The sequence below is a fragment of the Hippocampus comes genome, unplaced genomic scaffold, assembly GCF_001891065.2.
Source record: "Hippocampus comes isolate QL1 unplaced genomic scaffold, H_comes_QL1_v1.1 scaffold112, whole genome shotgun sequence".
Taxonomy (NCBI): domain Eukaryota; kingdom Metazoa; phylum Chordata; class Actinopteri; order Syngnathiformes; family Syngnathidae; genus Hippocampus; species Hippocampus comes.
The window spans coordinates 178,281-206,011 of record NW_017805841.1 but is presented as its reverse complement, the minus strand read 5'-3'; the positions used below and the strand labels follow the sequence as shown (position 1 = coordinate 206,011).

The 27,731-nt window shown below is 41.7% G+C and overlaps 2 protein-coding genes across 4 annotated transcripts in view; one reads left to right on the top strand and one right to left on the bottom strand.

Annotated features, from left to right (window-relative positions):
• begain (brain-enriched guanylate kinase-associated) overlaps nucleotides 1-3,451 on the bottom strand; it is a 37,148-nt gene extending 33,697 nt beyond the window's left edge. For all 3 annotated transcript variants that reach the window (XM_019888383.1, XM_019888384.1, XM_019888385.1), the window contains exon 1: nucleotides 2,751-3,451. Coding sequence is in view for 1 of the 3 variants with exons in the window: in XM_019888385.1 (XP_019743944.1) it covers nucleotides 2,751-2,806 (56 nt within the window). In the remaining 2 variants the exon portion in view is untranslated. The remainder of the gene's footprint in view (nucleotides 1-2,750) is intronic.
• Nucleotides 3,452-24,518: 21,067 nt separating this feature from the next.
• The window catches only part of dlk1 (delta like non-canonical Notch ligand 1), an 18,796-nt gene continuing 15,583 nt past the window's right edge, over nucleotides 24,519-27,731 (top strand). Inside the window, exon 1 of the mRNA XM_019888175.1 lies at nucleotides 24,519-24,660. The gene's annotated coding sequence lies outside the window, so the exon portion shown is untranslated. The remainder of the gene's footprint in view (nucleotides 24,661-27,731) is intronic.

Here is a 27,731-nt window from a genome sequence, read left to right as displayed (position 1 = left end):
ATTGGTGTCGGTACCAGTGAGGCAAGGCACATGCTACTCAATAATGGCTGCCAGTTTTAGTAACCAGTAATCGAACGCGTGACTCTATCTAATATAGTAGTCTTAGTAAAGTTGCTTTTCCGTTAAGCTGGCAAAGTACATACAGTGGTACCTCTACTTATGAAATTAATTGGTTCTGGAAGAAATTTCTTAACAAGATAATTTTGTCTGTCGAGACACGTTTTCCATGTAAATGCCCTAATTCGTTCCAAGCCCCCCCCCCCCGCAAAATAAAAAAAATTCAGAAAAAAATGTTTCCTAACTAAATAAATAAAGGAATTAAAAAAAAAAATCAAACATATAGCCATCAATTTCTGTAGGCGTAAAAAGCAGGATTTAAGGAGAATATGACGTTCAAAAATCCTCAACAAAATCTAGGCCGAGTTGAAAGTACTTCCAGTTTTCATTCTTCTTCTTTCCAATTTTTGTGTCAAACTAAATAGTGTACCACCATCTCGTGGTCGACAGTGGAATTCTACTCGAAATGAACGGAAGGCAGAACAAAATAGAATTATAAACCGCACAAAGAAATGTGTGAAACAGTGGGATTGTAGAACCAAAACCCGCATTGGCGGGGGATTTACTCTCATCGACAAACGTTCCCAAACTCGCATTGATCAGCTCCAAAAACACCATCACGAAATTGATTGAATTACAGTAAATGGGTTGCTCAAAAAAAAACACAGGCACAGACTTTATTATTCTATATTTACAGGAATATTACATTTCATTCAGTCTAGAATTGAATTCACTCATGAATCACGAAATTGATTGAATTACAGTAAATGGGTTGCTAAAAAAAAAAAACACAGGCACAGACTTTATTATATTATTCTATATTTACAGTAATATTATTGAATTTTTGTTGCAATCAATCACCGTTTTAGACACGAGGTGACAGAAGAAACTTACAAATCAAGCCAGGAAAGAATACAATGCTTGTCTCCCCAAATTTACAAGCCTAATGTATGGGGGTTGAAATCATTTAGGCTGTAACAACATTAACGACAATACATTCACAGACAATGTAATAATACAATACTCGAGGTTTGACCAAGTGGGGTTGCCGAAGTTACAAGCCTAATGTATGGGGTTGAACTCTATTAGGCTGTAACAACATTACGACAATACATTCACACACAATGCAATAATACAATCCACGAAGTTTGACCAAGTGTGTTTGCCGTAGTCGTACTTCCGCTTCAGCTAGATTGATGACGTTTTTTTTTTTCCCCCTTAATCACACGAAGTACCCTAAGTAATGATTCCCGAATTGGTACTGAATGTCTTTTAGCCTCGACGCAGTTCGCCTGTCACGACTTTATTGCATTAAAACATTAATAACTAAAATCTTCGTGATCGTGTAAATTCGTCTCATAGCACGTTACAGTTTCTCGACCTAGCTTAGCTGAGCTGAGTTTTGCTCAGATAACCAAGAAATGCGTTTGTTATCAATGAATAGCTAAGCAGGGATCAAGTGTGAGTATAAAGTGTTGTGATTTTAGTGTGAAAAAGATGTAAAAGAAGCGTACGGGGAGGACGTTTTTTTTTTCATCATCGGCAACTGGTCGCTGTCTTTCAAGCAGCCTCAACTTGTGTTACACGGCTAGGTTAGTATACTTATTCCTCTCAAAATGATCCAAACTACGGCATTACATCTGTTGTAACATTAATACCCACTAGTCTATACGTTGGGGATCTGATGGGGTGTCACCAACATTGAACACGGTTTTGATCAGAAAGAGGTAATTGTGGGTCAGCATGAACTGAAATTTCCAGACCCCCCCTGTCAGTGGTGTTTTCTCTACATTCCACTCTGCATTATCCCCCGATGCTGCATTTTTTCTGGTGTTGATTCTGAATCTGTCCTCGTTTTTTTTTTTTTTTTTTTTTTTTTTTTTAAGAGTGGGGGGGAAATGCTAACTCTAACTTTAAGCTACCATGAGTTATTGCTTTTTTTAAGGTGGTTCAGAATGCAAATATGATACTTCAAAAGTTGCCTCACATTTTGCAAAGGTTTGGCCCTAAAATAGAATAAATTGAATTTCTGTTGTTACCTGTGGGGGGGGATCGTTTCTAAATCTGAACAAATCGGCTCACGTTGGACCTCAGCGGTTCATTTGTACGATTAGGTCATCCTTTAATGCAAGCAGAGTATGAAGTTAACATGTTTTTTTTCTCTTTTTTTTTTTTTTTTTTAAAAACCTCTCACATCACCACAATGGATGTTTCGCTTTCACCAGCTGGACATCAAAGCAGTTAACTTCGACACGTCATGACGATGCTGTGACACATACCAGCAGGCAACACGCTGAGGAATACTTTCTTCTGCAGGACAATAATGTAATCGATTGCCTTGCTGGAGTTCAACTTTTTGTCTCATAATTGCCCCCCCCAGCACCCCCCTCCTTTTTTCTTTTGCAGCGACATGTAGAGAAGCCATGAGGGAATTCATGACGTCTGTGCAACCAACTACATAAAAGTAATCAAATCTAAATGAGATCTCAATCAAGTGAGCAAAAGAAGCAGCTTCAGTTGACAGCTGTAGAGATGGTAACATTCCTTGTGGACTCACACGCAGACACACGGACACACGAGTGAATAGACAGCCATGCAACACCTGGTCACAGCTGCTTCAACCAGCATTCCCACGGGTGAGGGGGGCGAAAAAAAAAAAACGGTCATGCACTTATTAGCCTCGCCGGTCTTACCGTCTAAAGGCTTTCCGCCTCATTTTGGCCGCGTGTGGATCCCTCCAGAGTCGCATGCATTCCCTCTCATTGTGACTGAAGACTCACCGGGCATGCACACGGAGTGAAAGTGAGGATTGAACGGGAACCGGAGGGAGGAGGAGGTGTACGCCGAGAAAGGGGAGGGCTAAAGATGAAGAGAAGAAGAAGAAGTCGAAGAAGAGTGCTTGGAGGTGGTTGGCGACTCTGCCAGGAGGAGAGGAGGAGCGGAAAGTGTCTAACCTCATGTCACGCTGCGTCTCTCCATCACAATCCTGGCGGGAAGAGAAGAAGGAGAAGAAAAAGAAGAGGATGGACGGGGCGAGTGATTAGATTTATTTGTCAGGCGGATTCATGGGTAGGAGCACCTCTCATGTGGCGTTTAACGAGCTCTCCTGTCCCGTCAAACAAACACATCCATTATCACTTCCCTTACCGTGTCACCGGCGAAGATGACGCCAACAGGCGGCGCGGGAAATGACAGATGAAGCAGCATAGCAAAAGAAAAATGCTGCGCGCTGCAGAATGGGAGAAGGACCCGAAGGTGGGAGGCAGACTCGCGTACAACACTTTAATAATCCATTATAGAACTGCAGTGAGCCCTCGTTTATCACGGGGGTTGCATTCCAGACTCGCCCGTAAATCCCGAATATGGAGAGCATGCGATTTTTTAAAATGGATTTCTTGGTCATTTCTTGAGTTTAATCCACAACTGTAAAATCAATTAATTTTACTGATGAGTAAAATCAGTTTACTCAGTTTTATCCCCCAATAATAAAATAAAATCAGTTTTATCCCCCAATAATCAATTTGTATTATTGGGGGATATCATTCAAATGGAAATAATTTTAAAAATAGATTCTACAGCCATATTTTTCAAATTTTTAATTGACCGTTTTCTCCCAAATGAAGTTTTATAATTTGCAACATGTTGGGATGAATAGAATTTTTTTTTCGCCTATTCTTAATATTCCTTTTCTGTGAAAACTGGCACATCTGGATTTTCATCTTGGTGCAAGCCTCCCTCAGCATGTTTGGGAATTTTGCAGACCAAGGGCACTTCTGCGCGTCCCGAGCGCAGCTGATAATTTGGTGACTGAAAGTCGACTAATGTTAAAACCAGCTTAAAAAAAGCAGGTCAAAGTTGTGGTGCGGGTGGTGTAACCCGATTTTAAATCTGCCCGCCGTGTGAGCATTTATATATTTAAATTAGTCACCTAAATTGTTGTTTGTCCCTTCCAAATAGCCGTCGCAAAAACACCCACTAATTCCTCCACAGCAAAACAAAATATATTGAGTTCCTTGGTTTTGTGTGAATGGCTGTAAACCCGCTGAACTTTATTGTATACTCGGTTTAGTTTTTAGTGCAGCACCATAACCTGTCACTGTGTCAAAGCCGACACAATACAGCCAAGGTCCAAAATAAATGTCCAGGTTTTACTCACGCATCCGCCATCAAACCTTCGCATCCGCCATCAAACCTTCTCGGGTTTTACGATCGTCATCATAAGAATGTGAGGAGGATCTCTTCGTTTTTATGAGTGTCAGATCTTGCACTTACCCTCAGAATTTAGAGTCTTATTTCGAGGTGATAAAATACTGTAGTGCCGTGATGCACTATACTGAGCTTGCGAGTGTGTGAGAGGGTGAGTGAGGTGCGACAAGGCGCCGTATGGACGTCACAAACACAACAGGATGAGTCATACGCCGGCTGAATGAGGCTATGGTTCCTAATCCATTCTTTCCATCCCATTATCTATCCTATGTGTGTGTGTGTGTGTGTGTGTGTGTGTGTGTGTGTGTGTGTGCGTGTGTGTGTGTGTTTAGGGTGGATGAAGGAAGAGTATCAGTATTCCTAGAAGGCATCAATGACGCCTCAAGATGTGCAGGTCATTGTGGATGCGGACAACGGGCAAGTTAATTTGGTTTAAAAAAAAAAAAGACAATTGTCGCTTTTAAGCGACGAACCCTCTAGCAAAAATGAATGAATGAATTTAAATATGCATATTTACTTTCGCCGCTGTTGTTAACATGAGTCTACAAAGTACTGTAATGCATTCGAAGAATAAGATGAAAATAATTCATTGTCGCCATTTTATAAGGTGTTTTCATCTCTCAAGGGGACAAATTCTCAACAACGTGCCGTTTATTTGCCGGTTGCGGGTTATGATGCGGTTTTATTCACTCCTGCCACAACTCTCAACTCTTTTCCCGCACATAAAAAAAAAAAAACAACTGAGTTTGCCAGCCCTGGAACATTTTCCCCACATGCTCCCGCTCTCTTTGTCTGTCATTTGGCTAAGCTAGCATTAGCTTAGCTGCAAAGAGATTACGAACTACCTCAACAGCTGTTGATGCTAGCTGTATTTACATTGAAAATTCTTACTCATGGCTCTTGTCAAATCTAGTCTGGCGTTATATACTTTGTATTTACTTTATAAGTTGGTCAAGAGTTACTAGTGAAGGCCAAGTGAATGTGAAAGGCCATAGCAGTGAGTATTATTTCTACGCCTGAACCCCCAAAACCGGGACAAATGGTATACTTCCACGCAGGCAGCTTATTTCTTTGTCCCCTAAATACAACTTCAAGCTTGAGGCGAATTTGCGGCAAAGGTCGAATATATTTTTGAATATTGCATGCCACTTGTCCCTCTTTGTTTATCTCTGCATTGGTGGAAATCTCGGAGGCTAGCAAAAAAGAAAAAAAACGCTAATGCATTTAAATGGGAATTAAAATTAGACCTTTACCGTGGCCCTTTCACAAACAACCCGTCATGTGACTGTCAATTGGAAGGGCAGAAATTCTGTCAGTCAAGGTGTAAAAAAAATATCACTGCATCTTTTTCCTGTAAAAACTGGGACATTTTCTCCACTCATTTTACAACACATAGTTCAAGGTGCTGGATCGCAAGTCGACCCGAGATTTCACCATTGCCGGGTGCCATATATTTTTTGAGCTGCTATTCTTTATTTCACATAAGTCAATGTGATAGTGAACATTTTCTTCTGCCGACTTCAAGGAACACTGAAACCCAAATAAATTTTCAACATTTTAACCAATTTGTAAAACGTGAGACCCAACACGTGACTAAGAAAAATAAAAATCCATTAAAATGCCACCAAAAACTGATTGACTGATTTAGAGGGGAATGGGATTAATTGTTTCGGTATTCACATACATTATATAGCCGTATATGGCGGTGTACTCACATAGCGGTGACACCCTGGACTAGTCGCCAGTCAATCGCAGTCAATAGACAAACAACTATTCATGTTCACATTTACACCTCATGGGCAATTTTTCAATGGACTTAGCGTGCATGTTTCTGGAACATGGGAAGAAACTGGAGCTGAGATTCAAACACAGAAAGTTGGAATTGTGAGGCAGATGTGCGAATCCAAATTAGTTGTCTATAATGACAAAACATCGTGTCCAATTTACTGCTCGCGTTTTTACGCATGTTTTTTTTTTTTTTTTTACTTTAACTTTTTCAGGGACAGCGGTTACAACAATGGATCATGTTATCAGGTTACAGGGTGCATGAAAGGGTTAAATGCTTGAATCTAAGTCCTATTAAGGAATCAGACTTAAGGTAATGACAACAACAAAAAATGTGACTTATCGCAGAATCTGTCGGATCCGTTTTTGAATGAGTATGCGGACAAAGGCTTGGACTACTCACCGTGATGTTAACTGCCCTGGGCAGTGAGATGGACCTGTAGGACATTCTTGGAAAACCTTCTGGCCACTTGAAGGCGGGGCACGGGTTACTCCTTCCATTTGAGCCCCACTTTGGCTCGTAGCAGTTACGCATGACTTTCTTCTCCTTTTCCTTCCCTTCCCTTTCTTTTTCCCAAAGCTGTTCCTTGCCTTGATCAGCTTCTTTTATCTTCTCGGGCGCCACGGCTCCATTTCTCTCCCAAGGACTTCTGTCCTCTCTCTCTTTGCCTCTCTCCGGCACCTTTCCTAGGTGCTTCTCTTTTCTCTCTTTTATCTGGGTACCATTAGCCATGAGTTCATCAAGTTGCCTCGCTCTGTCAATGTCTGTCTCCAGATAAAGCCTCCCCGTGGAGGCCTGCGACTGGATCTTTGTACAAAGCTCCATGCCGTGCTCTCGGTATGAGGGACTTTCCCCTTTTATTTTCCTCAACATGTCTGCTGGTTCTAAGACCTTACAGCTGGGTAATGTCTTGCTCCATTGCTGGATGGAGCTCGTGATGTCCTTTGAGTCATTTTCATTGATGGTCTGGAGGTTGGAGCTGGTGGGGCTGCACCAGGAGCTGGTAGGCGCCGGTAGGGTTGTTGAGGTTGAATGAAACGACGGCAATGGGGGTTGGCATTGGGTCGCCGGAGGAGAAGATGGGTAGCGGTGTCGCAAGGTGGAGTGTTGCTGTGAGGCGCCGCTGTTCGATTTCAGGACCCTGCCGGTCACCTCGTTGAGGAACTGTGAGAACTTGCGCTTGTCCTCTTTCTTCTTCTCTTCCTGAGGGGTGGAGACTGCCAAGGCTTCCGTGTTTGGACAAGATGAGTTAGCCCTTTGGGTCCCTGTGTCTTTCTTTTGCACTGCGTCGGTTTTCTCCAAATGACCTTGAATTTCCGTTTTCGGGGCCGGCCGTGTAAAGATGAGATTTTGGTAAATGATTTCAGGCTCCGCCACTGCACTAGTGGACGCCTGCTCCGTGTTGCCGACTATTCCGCCTGATTCCTCTGATTTCTCCGTGCTACTTTGCTTTGAAGATGTCCGGAGCAGGCAAGTAGCTCCTGAACTCCAGCTGTTAGTGTCCCAGCTTCCGTCATCGTCGCTGGAGCTCCCAATGCCGCTTTGTAGACTGGGGCTGGTACTCCGCTCGCTTGGGCCTGGGCTGGAGTTGTCTAGGCTGCTCAATGAACGCCTCCTCAACCGAGAGAACGATCCCTTTAGTCTTGGTAAAGAGAAGTTAAAGTTTGGAAGAGATCCTTGCAGGCTTGGTAATGATCCTTGGAGGGAGGTGACGGAACCCTGGATGCTGGAAGAGTGTCTTTTGTGGCTCGGTTTGGCGGTGTTGTGGAGACTCGAGAGAGAACCTTTAATTAGCGGCGATGACTGACGACGCAGCGGAGGGTCATCTTCGTGGTCGCTGTACGAGCCAGAGAAAACGGGGCATGATGCGGTGGAAGAACAAGAGCCACGATCCTGTCTTGTCGACGCCGTTCTGGATCTTGGATGTCGTTCCAAAGTAGCCATGTTTGTCTTTTTTGGCCTCCTTCTCGTCGGCTTGGGTGATACTTTTTTTATAGACTCCAGTCTGACACCATCGTCTGATATGGACACACACAAGTGAACCATATCAGGCTTGGTAGCGCAGCGTTCCGAAGACTTTCTGTTCTCTCTCAACTGCCTGTCCTAATTGTCGGGCGCAGGGCTCTCGCAGCGTGACACACTTTCACTTGTCCAGCGGATCAGCCAATGAGATCGCAAAGAGGTTTGAGTCTGATGGTCAATTTCACGTCAACAAAAACCTACTTTCATGTGTTGTCAATCGTTTTTCTCCTTTACGCTACAGATCGCGGGCTACATCTGCGGGCGTCATCCGTAATGAAATGTGCATCGATATGGTTGGCACTGGAAAACGGTTGTAAATTCAGGTCAGTGATATTGAGCGGCAGGACCACGTGACTTTTGCTTTTGGAGCGCCGGGCCAAGCGATCAATCGATGGGTGAAACAGTACCGTAGTTGGTTTGTTGCCTTGTCTGTTACGTGATGAGAATGATTTAAGAAGGCGGCTGTCACGATGATTCATGTGTGTCCCTTTTTCAGGCAATAATATTGTTATTTGGTGCGCAGACATTTTGACTCCAGACACCTGGATTCTAGGAAATCCATAAGATTAAACTTCGTGTGGATTCTGGACTGTGTTCTTATCTTGTGCTGTATTCCTGCGCCTGTTTTTCACTCCACCATTTTCATAGCATCTTGTGGCATCTAAGTGCATGTCAGAAACAGCAGACAAGCCGCAAATAGGTGAGTTTTGTCCGATAAGTGGGCGTACGTTCCGCAGAAAAAAAAACACATTGTAGAATTTGTGACTAAATCCTTCCATTTCGAATCTTTCCTGGTGTTTTTCCACACATACGATTTGTTGCTACAACTGCACTCTAGTTGCCAAACATTCAAAGGTAATTGAGCGAGATACTTTACAATAATAGTTTAATCAGATGCGGCAATACAAGCATCCTCCAGCTCTTCGAATAATGCACACTGACTTTGCTAATAAGATCTCTGCCGACTCATCAGATCCTCTGAGTACATCCCGATTCCCCAAAGCCGACGCAGCCGCAACAGAAAGATCAGATGCTTCATTTCATCCCCGCCAGCAGCACACTGATAAACTCGTGAGAGAAATCTGCTTTGGCATCTGGCATGCAGAGAGCACGGCTTGTTATGTTTGCTGTACATTTCAAAGTTGTTTGTGAGCGAACGCAGAAAGCACAAAATGACCCGATTGATTATTTGTCTTGTCGGCAGTCGCGTTCAAATCCGTACCTGTGCATGAAAATCAATTCATCAATCCGACACATGACACTGTAAATACGACAAAAACTCCACCAACATTTACCGACAACTATTTTCTTACTTAAAAAAAAAAAAAAAAAGCTTGAAAAGGGAGTGTCTCCCTCACACTGCCTTTCTTGTCTGTGCATTATTAGACTAATAGCTTTTCAGGTTTTGATAGTATATATGTCATTTTCTGTCATGTTGGTAAATGCTACTATACATAGTGAATATTACACTCCGGCTTGATTTGAAAACAAATTGAATCAAAACTGCAGTGTGTCAGAAAATGTCGGCAGTCGCGTTCAAATCCGTACCTGTGCATGAAAATCAATTCATCAATCCGACACATGACACTGTAAATACGACAAAAACTCCACCAACATTTACCGACAACTATTTTCTTACTTAAAAAAAAAAAAAAAAGCTTGAAAAGGGAGTGTCTCCCTCACACTGCCTTTCTTGTCTGTGCATTATTAGACTAATAGCTTTTCAGGTTTTGATAGTATATATGTCATTTTCTGTCATGTTGGTAAATGCTACTGTACATAGTGAATATTACACTCCGGCTCGATTTGAAAACAAACTGAATCAAAACTGCAGTGTGTCAGAAAAATCGCGAGTCACTCGTTTCCTAAAATCATTCAGCCTTAATAAATCCAACGGTGAACAAACAATAAAAATCTGCGAATAGACACATTCAAGAACGCAGATGTAGTCCTTCACTGTAAATATAGAGTACAAGAAAGAACTGAAACCACTCGATCTTAACACAGTAACTACTTTACAATTTCTCTTTTCCTCCTTTCCTTCTCCGGAAAAGACGAGTTCATTGACATACGTATGCCTCTCCACTTCTGAATGATCAACGATGGCAAAAACCCCCCATTGCTCTCTCTATGGCGTCAACATTGATGATGTCATAAAAAACAATGACTGTCACTTGGATCTTGCCTCTCCCTGCCCAGACGTGCATGTGCATTTTGCGTTCCCCATCAATCCAAAAGCAATGCTAATAATAATAATGCCCTATTTTCGTTTTCACCATCAAATTTGGTACTACATTTTCATCACAGAGGAAAAAAAAAATGATATGAGAGATAATATTGCACAGCCTTGTATTGCAATGTCGGAATTCAAAGTAAAAGACATCGACAAAGGCACACACACGCACGCACGCACACGCATAAACGCGCACACGAACGTGCATACCCGCACACTCACATTCTTAACAACATTCTCATTTTCATTATTTGCATGTGCAACAGCGCCATCCAGTGGTCATTCTTTGCCCGCCAAAAAGCAAAACGTGCTTTTCATGGAAAGTAACAGTACAGCACACTTATCGGCTCTCTGGGTCTCAGCTGACCCCATCATAGGAGGTCAGACTGGGCAACTCAGTCAAGTAAAGACTCCCGTGACCTCCCAGGCTATGGGCAGCTACATTGACGAAAGCTGCTCCCCCCATTAGCTTTGCCTCTTTAGGGAGGATGGAAGGTTATCTTGCAGGACTGAAAATAAAACCTGTCAAATGAGGGCCAGAAACTGGTTTCTCCCATTAAAAAAAAAAGACCTAAACAATGAATCAGGTAAAAGAGGCGCCACCACTGTCACGCAATGACTTGTCCTTTAATCCCAATAATCACGGTGCCCTCGCCATGAACATGATTGTTAACATCGTGGGTACCTCGGGGAGCATCTCCATTGTCAACAAAGTCGGCCACAGGCATCTCTAAAGACATCTCCTTGGAATTACCCGGAGACCCTCATCCTTGACGTGAGGGGTAGGCAAGAGGGTCCACTCCTCCTTTGTGATTGGTGCCATTAATCAGACTTGAACCTGCAGGAAGACATGCTTCATAAAAGGCCTCATACGCTTTGGCACAGGGTTTGCCACATTTACATAAATGTCTGTGTGTGCGCGTGCGTATTTGCGTATGCATGTGTGAGCGTGTAAATGTCACAGCAGAGGCTAAAAATATGCATCATTTCCACACTTGCGCACGAGTGTTGATTAAAAAAAAAAGGCTGTAGGCGGATGACTGCTACGAAAGACACTCCTTGTTTCTCATCTTTGCTTCTAATGTGGACTGCGCTGTCTTATTGAAGTGGTGATACTTATATATAAATCATTTTTCAACATCTCAACCATTTTTTTATTTGATGAGGAGCTCCACACAAGACTCGTAAATAAAATAGGCGCGTGTGTGTTCCTACTGTGTTCTTATAGCCTTAAAGGTAAAGCTAATGATAATGATCGGCCATCTCAGGTCTCCTCCTTCAAACAAAAGTCTGTTGTAGTACCACGGACGACCTGTGGGCGGTATCCTTCTGCCACGGCTATCGATAATTCTGGAAAATACAAAGAAGAAGAAAGAGGACCCGCAAATTAGCCTTCGTCGTGGGGCTTGCAGACCTCCCTTCAATAATTGTAATCGGCAATCTAAATAAAAACCTCTTGAACTACTTCCTAGGCATGGTTTATCGCGTTGAAGGTACTTAATTTGAGTACCCTGCAAAAGTTATTGCATCAGCAAGGCCATTTGTTTTGTTTTTGTTGTAGACTGAAGACCTTTGGGTTTCAGATCAAAAGATGAATATCAGACAAAAGTCAGGGGTTAGAGTATGGGTTAGGGTTCAGAGTTAGATTATGAGGAATGGGTTAGGGTTAGGTGGGTAGGGTTGGGGTTACGGTTTGGGGTTCGGATTACGGTTAGGGTTTGGGGGTTAAAATTAGGAGGGTTGGGGTTAGGGTTTGGTTATGGGTAAGGGGTGGAGGTTAGCGTTAGGGGTTAGGATTAGGGTTTGGGGGTTAAAATTAGGGGCATTAGGGTTTGGTTAAGGTTGGGGTTAGGAGTTAGATTATGAGGAAAGGGTTAGGGGTTAAGGCTGAGGGTTGCGGTTAGGGTTTGGGGGTTAAAGCTAAGGGGTTGGGGTTTAGTTAAGGTTAGGGTTAGGATTTGGGGTTCGGATTAGGGTTAGGGTTCTGGGGATAAAATAGGGGTCTTGGGGTTAGGGTTGGGATTAGGTTATGGGTAAGGAGTGGGGTTTAGAGTTAGGGGGTTAGGGATTTGGAGCTATGAGTTAGGGTTAGGGGTTAGGATTACGGTTAGGGGGTTTGGGGTTAGGATTTAAATTAGGGGTGAGGGTTCAAGATTAGGGAAACACCATGCACCACTCAATAATCACTCTCACCAATCGTTGAGAGCCTTTGCTGACTATGATTGGAGGAGAGTAAACAGGTTTCTCAGTACACGCAGAACCCGCTTAATATGTTTCAAGACATTTTTCAAACAACCCAATGCACACAAGATCTGTTTACAGACACGAATGGTAATCTTACAATAAGACAATATTGATTAGGATTTGTGTTGGGATGCAAATACACAAACAGAGGACAATGGAGCAGATAATTTAGAGGCAAAAAAAAAAAAATTAGCCTTTCGCCAGTGTTGAAGCCTTTGTTTTGGGCTGCTGGCGATGCTTGATTGAAAAGTCTGAGCAGGATTCATGAATATCACTTAGATCGCACGAGAGAGAAGGAGGAGTGTCAGCGACGGCGATGAAAATGACACTGCGAGCAGAATCAAAAAAACAGACAGATCGTTTCTCTCCGCACCGCCGCCTTCAGGCCCCGAATGCTCGTGGGAGTGCTGAGATTAAGGATGTTTTCATAGTTCTCACAAACCGAATCTGCCGACGCTCGTTTAGGAGACACGTTTCAAAAAAACAAAAGGAATTCATTTGCACAATAAAGGATCAGCCTTCAGAAAATCGCTTACAGCCAAATTCTGACAATTGACAAATGACAGTAGTACCAAACATTTCCTCTGCCTTTTGCATCAACAACTAAACTCTTTGATGTTGAGTTTGTAACAAAATGTATCGGCTTTTTTTTGAGGCATGTAATGACAATGCATTCAAAACTACGGAAGATGGACGGACGGAACCTTCACATGTCTCCTCCTTTGTAATTACTCTATTAGGACCACTCGAGAGAATATCATCTTGAAGCCATCATTACCCTCTTTCACGTGGAGACCTTGTAAAATGACTGCGTCAGAGGCATAACACAATGGCTTGTAATTATCTGCTGTGCCTTTTACGTAGAACCTCGCGTTGGCAGGGCACCGCTGGGATCGTGTAGCATCCCCCGATCAGTGATAAGATGATGTCAGTGCCAGCGTCTGATGCAACAGATATTTCTCGGTCAGCAAAACTGGCTTTCGACACAACAGGTCAGGCGAAGTGAGTGTCAGGTGTCCCATGTCCCACTATTACGCCGTTCGCTTTGACATATTGGCCCAATTGTTGTGATGCGCCACAGAGCAGAACGCCAGGCTGCCCAAATTGTAATCGGATCACAACATGCATGTCGTTGGCAGGCGTTTGCTGCGGCCGATGGCTGAATGTAAACTAACAACTGCGGTTTTCTAACAGCCATTAGTTCATCCGTTACCCACCGCGATCGATGGCAGTCAAAATCTCCAGCGGTATTCAGTCCTCTCTCTCAGTTTCCATCATTTCACTTGTGTGTGGAGGAAAAAAAACGTCTGATAGTGTTGATATTCTCTGCCAGTACATCTTGAATTATACTTACTTTTTATTTAGTTGCTCGTTACATTAGACGGGGCTTTGACCTGACCATAAAAAAGCATAAATAACTGAAGATCAGCCCCTCCTACCCCCCAAATGTGTGCACATTTGTGAAAGACGAACCATGAATACGCGGGTGTCCCTTACACCACCTCAATGGATTTGGAATGAAACAACCAGGGATGAAAATTTGTTTATGTGACTCCCACTTTTTTAAGGGACCAAAATGAACGAGTGGATGGTACATATGTGATATGAACCGCGATACAATAAACATAATCATCCTCTTCAATTGCTCATGGCATTCAGGCATCATTTTTTGATTTTAATTGATTATAACGACAAACATTGGTGTTCAGGGCACTTTGAAAGCAAATCTGCTCTCTTTGAACTGATTGCATTGGAAACCACAGACACGAGTGAATTTCTTTTCTCTATTCCAGCAGTACCGTTTGGCTTCACACTCTTTCGATGATGTGCACACGTAACACATCGTCCTTTTGTTTGGTTGTTGTTTTTGACTGCTTTGGACTCATTGCCGTTTTGGATTCAACCGGATGGATGAAGAAGACGGGCGGAGGGCTCTCATTTAATTGAAGCGTGTTTGCTCAAGTAAAATTGGAGATTTCAGCCTCTGTTGCCATGGTGACGCCATATTGAGGGGTGAGCGCAGAGGGACCAATTATATTCACGAGACAAAGAGACGTAGCCAGTCTATTTGAAGTTCACGTTGTGTAATTGCGACGATTAGGAGAACATCCCTCGAATGAGGACAGTCAAATGCAGAAGATAATTTTGCCGGCTTGCTTAAGCAGCAGCGTGATAAAAAAAAAAAATTCCCTCGAATGAGGACAGTCAAATGCAGAAGATAATAATTTTGCCGGCTTGCTTAAGCAGCAGCGTGATTAAAAAAAAAAAAAAAAGGAAGTCTTTTTCAAGTGAATACTCACAGTACACTTGCACAACTAAGGACATTCAGAGCAAGAGTTGTGTTCAATATGCTGTAGCTTTATTTCGGTACGAGATATCAAAATGAAGGATGAAAAAAATACATCAAATTTTGTGGATCAAAACGCAATATTGTGACAAGAAAGTTTTTGTTCGTTTGAGAAAGAAGTAAATTGAAAAATTAAATTCTTCCAGCAGCGTAAAAAATTCTTCCCACATTATTTGCTTTTTGTAAAGGGACCATTTTTTGTTTTCGTTCAAATACCCTCTATTAAAATAATTAATATCCAAAAAAAAAATGTTCTAGCACATCAACGTAATTTTTGGATCGTAATTGTGGGTGAAATAATCGCTAATAATATTACTTAGGGCCCGGCTTCCCCTACAGGAGGGTGGTGCCATGTTTCATGTCATCTTTCTACTACGGATAACCGAAGGAGACAATTTTTTTTCCCTCAACATCATGACAACGGCATGAGTAACGCTTAAAAGCACTTACTCTGTCAGTTAAGGGAATACTAGAAGTCGTTTGAGATGGCGTTTTGCTTGCACCTCTGCGGCAGTAATTGATGGTCGGCAAGCTATGCGTGGCGTCTTAGGCACCTGAGTGCGCGTGCTTCGTTGCATTCTATTAGTTCACCACTAGACGGCATTATATTCTACACACTGTACCTTGAATAATACAACCCTTCGCTTCATATGTATCGTAACTTTGATTTAATCCAGAGGCTTGTAAAATTGTATTCTAATTCTTATTATATATTTGTAAAACCTTAAAGCTGCTTAGTTGAACAAGAATCTCGTGTCGCATTGTAGTTTTAAGATACAATCCACTTGGATTGTTGTAGCAACTAACTTTCAGTTAGCACAACCACACTCCACCAGGATTTTACCTTAAACGACAATGCGACACATGATTCTGGTTCAGATAAACTGTTTTCAATACAAACTTAAAGTGATTAGATGACGTTTCGTCCTTGTGTGCTCGTCTTTAGGTCACATTAGTTTTTGAATGCAGCTTCTTACTTTTTGGCGGGATTCTGAAGAATCAAACGGCACATTTGAGCAATGTTCTGAGTTTCCGAGTGCCTAAATGAAGAGAGTCAGACTATTTCTCGGAAAGTTACAATTTTATTCATTAATTTTATTAATTTTTGTTTGTTTTTTCCTCTCAATTTCTTCACATAAAATTACAACTTTATTACCATAAGAGTTTTTCTGTTTACATCAAAATCATAACCTTATTCTTTGAATTATTGTTTCATTTCCCAGGTTTTCTGACTTTATCTTCATAAAATATCATTACTTTATTTCCCGTAAATGACAAATTTCGTCTTAATTTTTTCCTCCATCTTTTTTCTTACAAAAAATCAACTGTTCTAATAATAGCTTGCCTTAATATTACTTAAATTGTTTTCTACAAGTTCTCATTGCCACTGAAAACTGTAAAAATGTCCTCGTAAAAGCTATTTAGCTGTAATATGGCGATTCACAAGGGCGAATTTAAAGCGCCCAACCCAAATACACTCAGCGTGCTTGGTTTTTCAATGGTTGTCCTCATCTTGCAGCAACACACGAATAAAGCTCATTAAGGGATCAGTGGGGTACACTGTAATTATTAACATTTTCAATTTTCCTTGGATAATTGGTAGAATCAATTGCCTCTGGTCGAAAAAAAAAAAACGCTGTCCTGTACTAAAATAGGCTCGCAGAATGCTTTCTCACGGCAGTATGGCGTGTACAGTCATTAAATCAAATTATCTCAGTGATTCATCAAAAGTCTTTTTTTTTTTTAAATTTACATTGCAAATATTATTCGATACACCCGCAACTAAACAATATTGATAAGTGACTCTAATATGCTGTCGTAAAACAAGTCCAAAGTGCTACAAAGCAAATGGAGCAGGAAATGTTTGGGTAATTTTTACAGCGGGCCTTTTATGAAAATAATATGTCATATTTTGACAGCTAGAGGGAAAGAAACATGAGCCTAATTTAGCGTTTCCTTGTAGGTGCTTCCATAAATGATGGATGCTTGTAAATATGCGCCCGCACTCCACCAGCATCTTCTCTCATAAACCACTGCAGTGAAGCAGTAAAAAAAAAAACACTCATGAGGGAAGAATGTTGAGTTTTTACTCCAGCTCCAAAGATCCGGATTGATGGACACACATGCCACAAAATCCCCCCAGCAGTCTTCCTTCAGGGCGGTCATCTGAAAGGGTCAGTCATGCGAGACCAAAGTCTGAGAATTGTCTGCTTACACCAAGGATGTGTCTGCTCAGAGCAGCCACCGTTGCTGTACAAGACTGCTGAGGGGTGGCATTTGTAATAGCATAAAAATCCATCCGTCCATCCATTTTCTAATCTGCTTATCCTCACGAGCGTCGCGGGCGTGTTGGAGCCTATCCCAGCCGTCTTCGGGCAGTAGGTGAGGGACACCCTGAACCGGTTGCCAGCCAATCGCAGGGCACAAGTAGACGAACAACTATTGACGCTCACAATCACACCTTGGGAAAATTTTGAGCTTTTCATTAACCTGCCATGCATGTTTTTGGAATGTGGGAGGAAACTGGAATACCCAGAGAAAACCCACACAGGCACGGGGAGAGCATGCAAGCTCCACACAGGAAGGCCAGAGCCCGAATTGAACCCCGTTTCTCTGCACTGTGAGGCAGACGTGCTACCCAGTTGATCACCCAGCTTCCAGTATAAAAATAATCTCAAGCAAAATAATCATAATAATACAATAATTAAGATGTAGTTGAATGAGAAACGTGAGTTATTAGATTTTGTAATTCAGTTCAGGAAATAGCTTTTTGTTTTTTTTAAATCACAATCACATGGCTTACTGTATTTCGTGTGTTACTAACAAGGAAATGTTTCACATAACAAAAATAAGAAAGGAAAAGTTTCCACTCATGCTGGAAAAAAAAGTGGGAAGAATACAGTAATGTACAGTTGTAATATTACATGAAAAGTCATAATGATGTGGGGGTTTTATTCAACAATACATTCTGAAAATTATTGGGTCAAAAGTAACCCAAATTGGGTGAAGTAGCTAAATAGGGACCAAGGCAATGCTGGGTTATTCCAAACTTTTTCCCATTTTGTTTCGTTTAAATTTTCACATTGGCCTGATGAGGCTTCTGAAGAACGTGGGGAGGACTGTGGTGTCACTCTGGGGCAATGAGTGTGAACAGACGCTACGTTAGAAAGGGGAGGTGGCGGGGAAAGAAAACAAACACAAGAGAGGCCGCCTGAACACTGCACTTTATTTCTTCATCGTCGAGTGTGAGTCACAGGAGTGTTGTTTTGCTCACGTATACTGTTGCCAAAAGCCACTCACAAGAAGAAAACAGGTCATCTCAACAGAGCAATTACAGTATATTGATGTTGTTCCATAAATAAAAGAACATACCTCAAAACACATTTCAAGCTCTGTAATGATCCTCGTACTAGCTTGAGTGTTAAGCAGTATGGTTGGCTGAGTTAAGTTAGCTAAAAGCGTTAGCTTCCCCTTCACTGCAAGTACGTTTCACACACAAGATAACGCACCGTCACTGTGGCTCACATAGTTACAAAACGACATTCAAACGAGGCAACTTTTCAAATCCAAAGTAGAGAAATAAAACATAGTTAACTAAAATCACTAAAAGAACATACAGCGTAATGCTACTAGCAGTCGTATCTCGTGATGGATCCATTCACCTCATATTCAAGTGTACACTACAGCCTTCCCTCGTGAAAATGCTTTTATTGTCTTTCGCTCTCACTACCTATCTTGCTCGCTATTCGTCCGTCTGGCCGTCCGTCCGGCCGTCCGTCCAGCCCTATCTTCAAACCAAAGATTATTCTTGTATTGAGTGTAACGACATAGCAAAGCATCAACTATCTACTTTGGCTTTCATTTTCTTTTCAGCATTTTCAACCCTATTGTTATTGTGCCTTTTCCAGATCTGACTTTCTTCTGCTTAGGAGTTTATATCTGCACCAGCTGCTTTGGCATGCGCAGGGCAGTCTGCAAATGTTTCCACGAGGATTGACAGTTATTTGATCGTTGAGAGTGGGGATGACATTCTGTTTGTATAATCATGTATTTATTGGCAGAGCTTTGAAATCATCATTTATTCCCGCCTGGAGAAAGAATATGAGAGGAAAGCTCTTGATGTTACAGTGCCGTCTCACTCTGTCTCTCTTTGGAATTGTCTGACAGTTCTGTCGTATGGAATTATAAGACGGACGATCTCATTAGGAGCCGGGGGGGGGGATCCTCGCTCGCTTCCCGCTTCCATGCTGTGATTGTTTGCAGCTCATGTCAAGTGATTCCTTAATGAATGGATGTCTTTATTAACCTTTGTGTTGCTCATTTACAACCCCCCCACCCCCGACCCCCCATGTGCTTTCTGCGTGTGTGGTCTTATTATGTGTTTAGAATAGATCGACCCCTTGCTGAGAGCAACACATGATGTGAGGGGAGGTGAATGTGTCCCTTTATCAGCAGAGAGGTGAACTATCTGTAATAACCAGCACAGCACTGACACTCTGACTCAATTGAGAGAGAATCTGAAGTGAGTTCACTTATATGGAAAGACATGAAGGGACATGGCATCATCACCTGTATTTCACCGGGTTTTCACATAGGGTGTTGGGGGAGGTGTGACAAGAATGTACACGTTGCTGTAATGCAGAGGCATGCATTTTATCGGGTGCTTTATATTGATCATTTTTGGCCACTGTGCTATGAAGACCTGGTTGGGGGGGCAACCAAAAAAATGTTGTGGATCTCTAATTCGATTGTGCAGATGTACCTAATGTTGTGACTGCTGGACACAACTGGATGAAGCCTGGTCAAAGGCACTGTGGTCATCTCACGTCATGCATTTGAAGGAATACGATACAATACTTGGCTTTCATTAAATTGAGCAGACGCGCTCAATATTTTTGCTTTAATCACAACCACTTTGGGTCCTCGTCCTCGTCTGTTGCCCACTCACCTTTCTCCGTAAGTGGTTGCGTCCCCTTGTGCCATTTTGCATCCGTTTTCATCCTCTCCCAAATTCATAAAGCCCATTTTCTTCCGCCCCGTGATGGCCCTTTGTGCGCTGAAAAGACATTTTTCAGTCAAATTAAATGAGCAACGACGGAGAGGGCGACAGACAAAAGCAGACAGAGACCATCAAGGTCAGACTGTACCTTGTGCTATCATGAATATTACATGATGGAGCTTGTTTCTTTCACTTTGCTTTCTCTTCTGCAAATTACGCATTGATCACAGCTGGAAGAATTCTATTCCCAAAAGCAGAAAGTGGAAGCCGATTGTTCGGATTTCTGTTTTATGCATTTCATCTGAGTGTCTGGTTCCCCAAACTGACATTTCCTCAACATCAAACCCGGATCTTCATTCTTGAGCAATGCACCCTGATTTGTGGAGAAACGAGAGACCTCCGTTCACGCTGTTGCATCATGGGAAATGGGATCCGACGGCGGGAAAATGGGCTCATCAAGTTGGTTACAGTCGGAGGAGCACTGACACTTTCATTATCTGCTACCAGCCTGTCAGGAAAGGAAGGCATGGAAATTGTTGCGGAGGTCGCGGGGGGTGACCTTGACGCGGGCGAATGTTGTGTAAATTGTTTAAATTGAACTGAAGCCCCTTTAAATCGATACATTTACTGTAATAAAAGGAGCAAAAAAATTTTCAACCAAAAAAAAAACATATCCAAACAGGATTTTTTGTTTCTTGTATGCGTCATAGCACTTGTTCATTTTGTTGCATTTTCAAATAGGCTACCAGAAAACATACTGTCAAATTTAATTTTTTTTTCCCCTTGGAAAAAAAAAAAAAACAACAAAAAGAGAACTAATCTAATCCAGGATCAAACTATGATCTGCTTGAAACATTTATTTTTCATCAGACAACAAGAAGTTATTCAGATCTTGTCTAAAGGATACGCGGTAGGCGGGATTTACTAATCCAGGATCAAACTATGATCTGCTTGAAACATTTTTTTTAATCAGACATCAAGAAGTTATTCAGATCTTGTCTAAATGATACGCGGTAGGCGGGAATTACCTTGGGTACGTGCGTAGGTGCGAAATGCAGAAGCGCAGCAGCAAACCAACTTTCTTTGTAAATATCTCATGTTACAATGTGGCCTTATAATCAGGTGCGTTCTGTAGTCCGGAAAATACGGTACTTATAATACACAGTATATCAGACATTATTTACAACCTAATCTGATTCACTGTGTCTGACTGTTCAATAGTCTTGCGATTGTAAAATTAATCACCAAATTACTCTGGTGTCTTGTTTTTTTTTCATGAAGCTTCGACTTGTATTGACACAGGGTAGCAATATCGAATCACCTCCACCAATACCAGCTTCTTTTACTCACTCAGTGGGGGATCAATGCTTGAACACATGAAGACAAAGAATGAAAACCTTCAATTCACGTTTTAGAGGGAAAAAAAGCACATCTGAAGTGAGAGACCCTGAAAAGAGAGAGCCACTGTGAGCAAAATACGTTAGTATCTTTCCACAAGAGTCTTTTATCCGCAGCTGCCAGAAATGAGACGTTGAATCTTCTTCATCTCCTTTTTTTTCTGGGGGGGGGTCGGCGCCTGTGGCGTGAATAATTCACAGGCAGCCGCCGTGGCGCGTGTCGGCCCACGGTCGGGTGCCGTCACTTTGGCTCGGGTTTGCGTGAAGAGGTGTGATTCAATTAGACGTGCAAAGGAAGACTTTACTAGTCCATCTCTGATCATGTCAGCAGCATATAATCAATAATGAATAATAATAAGAGTGGTCAATAATGCATTTCAATCAAACGTACTCAAGTAAACCGTTAATGTTGGTGTTGCGACATGACTAAAAAGCAGATTTATCAGAAACTAAAAGTACTTCTTGATGAATAGAGGGCATCGGTGTAGAAGTTCGGCCATCATTGTATTGTCATCAGGACACATAAATAACCCTTGGGCAGTGGGTGAGTGTGTAAGGGACACATGTGACACCCTGCGTGAAATATCGTAAAAAACATATCTATCATGAGTCGGCCCACCAAAAAAATCTCACGCACCTATAACTGAAAAGCCAGTTTCGGTTTGAGGCAGCCATTTTCAAGGAGTCCTTCAAAGACAAAGTTGCCCTCAAGATTTTCCCACATCGCTACCTAATTTGAGCCATGGCAAGAGTAGACACCAGACAGATGGCTGACGCTAAATTGCAAAACATTTGAGTTTGTGTTATTGCTTGTGGCCTGAGCATAGCAGCAAAGTTTGATGACTTATAAAACATGAAACTCCAATAACTCAGCTCTCCAAGGTCAGAACTTGACCAAACGTCTTGTGTGTGATGTTGATCCCACCCTGAAGAAATTCAGACGAACTGTTGCCCCCTGCTTTTTAGAGCTTTAATTTGAGTTTTTGTCGTCATTTGGGGACATGAAAGCAAAACAAACAAATGAGAATGTCTTATTAATGGATGCTCAGCATTGTTGAAAACCCTCACGCTTAGACAGTAAAAGGGTAGAGGAGCACTGATGAGCAACTCTTGAGTTGATAAATTATGGCCAATTTGTGTGAAGAGGCGACACAAGACTGATTGCGAGCATCAGGCTATTTCCCGCACAGTTGTGGCCAACAACTTACACGTTGCTCTTCCTCCCTTTATTTATTGATTTGTTTCAAATCAGGACTAAGTATTCTGAAAAAAAAAAAAAAAAGCATGAACGTGCTGTGACTTAAATCTCCTATTGACGTTCACAGAAATCCCGAGCAATGTTGGTAATGCGATTATGGATTACGGCATACGCCTGTTAATCACCTCGGCAACACGGACAGAATTTTGGACGATGATGATGATGATAATGATAATGACGACTAAAGTGGGAATATATTGAAAGGAGAGATTTGCTCCCGTTCCACTGAATGGACCGGCGAGCCTCGGGCTGCTCGTCCATTTTCACCACAAGCCTCGCTGTTTTATTCACTGGTACATATGAAATTATAAATATGGTTAGGTATTGCTGTAAAACACAATATGTGTACCGTGCTTTGCCATTTGCTGGTTTTCGCAGTCAATCGGCGCCAAACTTAAAACCAGGTGTGTGGTTGGTTGGCTTGAGCTGGACACGCCCTAATGTGTGTGTGTGAGAGGCAAAAAAAGGCACACGAGTCTGCAGTAAACAATCCAGTATTATCTCCTGAGAGCATATGGGAAAATGTTTGAAATGAAAAGTTGTAAATTATATCTCGCAGTGTCAACAATACTAAAACGCTGGTGGTTATTTGGGATGGAAGGGATCCACCCGCACACGGAAATGCGCACCCACTTTCTGGCGTGTTAGTTGTGGTGTTTATTTCTCCGCTGCTTGGGAATCACAAACCACACAAGCGTCCCTCTTCTCTGTCTCAACCACATAACCCCCCCCACCCCCACCCCACCCCTCGGCAGTAATTTGTTTTTGGTTCTTCGATGAGTCTGCACAAAGCTTTAGCCGAGGCTGCTTCTTTAGGGTAATGTTGCCATGCCAACCACACGCTCATACAACCAAGTGTAAGAAATGAATTCTGAATGTGAATGCTAAAAGACATCAGACACATTCTCGTGCACTTGCTTTACTCCCTCGCCGTCTGTCATCACAAAAACCCCGTTCAAGTGGAAATTATTGAAATGAATTGCGACTATAACCACACAACTGAAAAATGAATGCGTATGAAAAATGTTTGTAATGCACGTAATGTATTCCCCACTCGTCTACTTCAAAACAAACTCTTCAGCTTGGAACACCAGTCTCTGACCTTGCATTACCTTAAAGGGTTGCTCATCCCCAAGTAAACTTTTTTTTTTTTTTTTTTTTTTTTGCTGCGAAACTGTACAAACGGTTGTCAACGAATGCTGTCAACATGTCCTTGTCATTATTTTGACATTTTAGTGCACATTTGTTGAAATCTTGAATTTGGGGCAAAAAACAAACAAACAAAACAAACATTTTCCTGGCGCGTAAATTTGGCTTTCTGTCCTCTCATTGGACAAGCAGAGAATTCGAATATCATATAACTGCCGAAATCTGGATGGAGTCACTCTGCCACTGTGGAGTACAGTATATACTAGCTTGGGAAACTTCACCATTCACAATAATCTCATGTAGTTTTTGTACTTTTAAATCCAAATAAAATATTAAAGCTTTATCTATCTTCCTTTTTGTAATTAGACGGATGGGCGGACAGAAAGAAAGAATGATTCATAGTATGGATTGCTGGATATCTGGTAGCTAGCTCAATAGCTAGCTAACTAGCTAGCTCGTGAGCTAGCTACTGAGCTCGATAGATAGATAGATAGATAGATAGATAGATAGATAGATAGATAGATAGATAGATAGATAGATAGACAGACAGACATTGGTTTGCTCAGCCAGGTTTTTTTTTAATTACTTCAACTCAGAGATTCTGTGTTTTCTTCTTCTCTTTAACCCGAAACAGTTCATCAGTTTGTGCCGTGACCAAGAATCTTGCGGTGACTAATTGTGTCATTCTCACTGCCGGATCATGTGGAAGTGACATTCTATTCTGCCTCAATGCCTCGACAATATCTTTTCTGCATTGCCTTGTAAACGCTGAAGTGAAGGTGGCGTGGGTTGGAATCATTTTTCTAATTTGACTCTTGCCTCACAAATGCTCCTCTTTTTTTTTTTTTCGCAGCCATGTTCCCCGAGTTGCCGTCAGTCGAGTCCATCTGCTTTCAGCATCTCCACCCTGACAAGCGCTGTTGCCATGGAGAGGACGGCCTCACGACCTCGGCTAATTAAATGTAGGTAACATTTCACAGATGGTAAATGGCGCACGAAGTCATTCAGGTTCCTCCACATGAAGCCACTTGCATAATTTGGGCCTTCTAACATCTGGCCCTGTGGATTTGATGGGGCCATTAATGTTATGATGTGGATTGATGACTTTTGGCAGTGAATTGCAAAAGGACTCTAACACTCACATTTTGATCTTTTTTTTTTTTTTTTGGTCTAATTAAATGTATTTTTAAAAAGGTAGTCTAAATAAAATTATCATATTTTATTCAATAAGTATTCTTTTGAAAAGAATATATGTTAAAATCCTGAGAAATTAGTGAATTATTAATTCTTGTGGTCTTATTTTCAGGTACATTATTTTATTATTAGTTTAGGGTTTTTTTTCATACATATAATTATCATGTTCCCTCTCAGTTTCCTGAGTCATTGGAATGAAAAAATATAATTCATTCATTCATTCATTCATTCATTTTCCGATCCGCTTATCCTCACAAGGGTCACGGGGGGTGCTGGAGCCTATCCCAGCCATCTTTCAGGCAGTACGCAGGGGACACCCTGAACCGGTTGCCAGCCAATCGCAGTGAAAAAATATAATCAAATAAATAATGATGCATATTTTTACATCCACGTTTAATCATGACAAAACTCAACCATTAATTTACGACTAGTGGAAAAGGGGAAACCAATTGAGAGCTTCTATAATACAGCACGCAGTGATGCATTGTTCTATTAAAAAAAATTGTGTATAAGCCGTATGCGTAGTGTGTCCTCAGACACTTAAAAGCAACTTTTTGATGAACTGCAACATTTCTCTGCTTTGCACAACATTGATGTAAGAGCAGCGCAAGACACACTCACGACGTGCTGCAGGCCTGGAATAAAATCTTTCATCTTTTTTTTTTTTTTAAATGTCCTTTTCTTGTTACAACATACATAAGGCTTTTAATGATGCAAACTCACAGCGAAGGACAGTCGCAGTTGAAAGCAACAACACATCAATGTAGAATATTTCATAGGAGACATTGTGCTGTGCCTGCAAAGTTCCCAATGAATGGCAGAGGAAAATACATTGAAAATTGCAGTGAAGTGGAGCTCTGGCAGCAATACCAGCGTGACCCTTGGTTCACACCACAATAACGAGGAGTCTTTATTTCATACAAAAAAAAAAGATTATGATCACTTTTTATAATATACAGGAGAGTGGAACCCTCATCTAAAGCCAATATGCTGTTTTTGCGCATGTGCAAGGCAGTGTCTCGTGTTTATTTCGCAAACAGAGCGGGTGCCCACATTGTAATGAAACGATGTGCAGTGCGGCTGCCCTGGCTGTATTTGTTGACAGGCGAGGGATTTGTTTAATCATATCTCAGCATGCTTCTCCCCCTACCCGTGCACGTGTTGAGAATTTCAATGACATTTCCGACTCAATCCCAGTTTTGACTATGCTTTAAATAACTCATCGACGCTGGTAATCACATCGGAGTCTGTCTCTGCATGCAATTTGTTTTATTTGATATCTTCTCAGTTGCACAGCTAACCTTTAGGAAGATTAGAAGTGAGAATCGTTTCATCCTGCCAAAGTACAAATATCCACTCCCCAGCTCATGCGCTTTCCAACGACAGGGAGATTTAACATTTAGATGGTGTTTTGGAAATTGTTTCTACATTACTACGGTGCTAGAAAATATTAAGAGTTGTCTTTGTTGTTTCTTCCTGGCGAGAAAGAGTTGCACAGTGCAGACACAGCACAGAGTGCATTTGATAAGGTCTGATCAATTGTATACAGAGCATGCAATAACCGAGCAATGAATCACATGCTGCTTCAGCGAGACAAAAGACGTTAACGGATAATATTTAGCAGCCTGTTTCGGTCCATTTCCGTCACGGCTTACCATTAACCCGATTTTGAATCTCTGACACACACAAAAAAAGGCTGAATGGCAGTGGCCATCCTTAGCTTCCTATTTGAGTCCTCAGTCTTTTTTCTTGCGAGTTGGACTACTTCAATAAAAAGCAAGTATATCATCGCAGAGATCTTTACTGTCTCAGTTCTCAGTGTCTATGAGAGCGCGATTTTATAACATGAGGAAAAAAAGGCAATTATTTGAAGTGTCCCTCTGGCCCACTGGTTTCTTTCTTTTTAATTAGTTTAAGATTAAAATAACAAGTGACGCCTTCATTCAACTCGCCCAACTTTTTTTTTTTTTTTTTTTTTTTGCAGTTGGTGTTGCCTTTCAGAGTATAATGTCCTTTCGCCAAGTAAGCACCCTTTTGATTTGGAATAGCCTAGATAGCAGAGGCGTTTGTCTGTCTTAGTTGCCTGCCTACTTTCATGAATGAGAGCAAGATTTAACTACATAAGAACGATATGTGTGGTGTCCCTCTGGGTAGTGTCCTAGGGGGCTCTTTTGTTTTTAATTCATTCAAGAGTCACCATAATATTTGACCTCTGTATTTAAATCAGAGCTTTCTTGCAATTGCCCTTCTTTCGAGGGTTATAACTGAAGTCAAATCCCCACAAAAAATGTGAAAACCATTCGGAAATGGCGTCATCCCAAATGCCCCATTAATTTAGGTCTGACTGATCACCATATAGTCTTGAATATTTTAGTCTTCAAAATCTTCCCATCCTGACTTACGCAAGGCTGCGATACACGTACGTAATATCAGAATCACCACAGCATGGAGTCGATACAAAGATACCTGTAGATAAAATGAGATAAATGCCAGATTTGAGCCGGTCTGGTGAAAAAAAAAAAATCGATGGACAACTCCTTCACGCTAATAAAGCAGGCATTGGAGCCTGAGAAAAGGGAGACTGTAATCTACCAGGCACCTCCTGCAGGCAACGTTTGTCATGTAATTCTCAGGCCCGCTTTCCCTGGAGGATGGATGATAAACGCACCAAACAAATAGAAGTGAGGGAATGCATCAAATCTCAGGTTATCCCTCTCTGCTGCAATCTTGTCTGGTAGCCTTTGTGGACTCGAGAAAGGCAAAAGCCGTTTGATCCTTGGGATTTTCTCTTCTTCCCTTCAGAGGCAATTTGATTGGGAGGAAAATATATATATATATA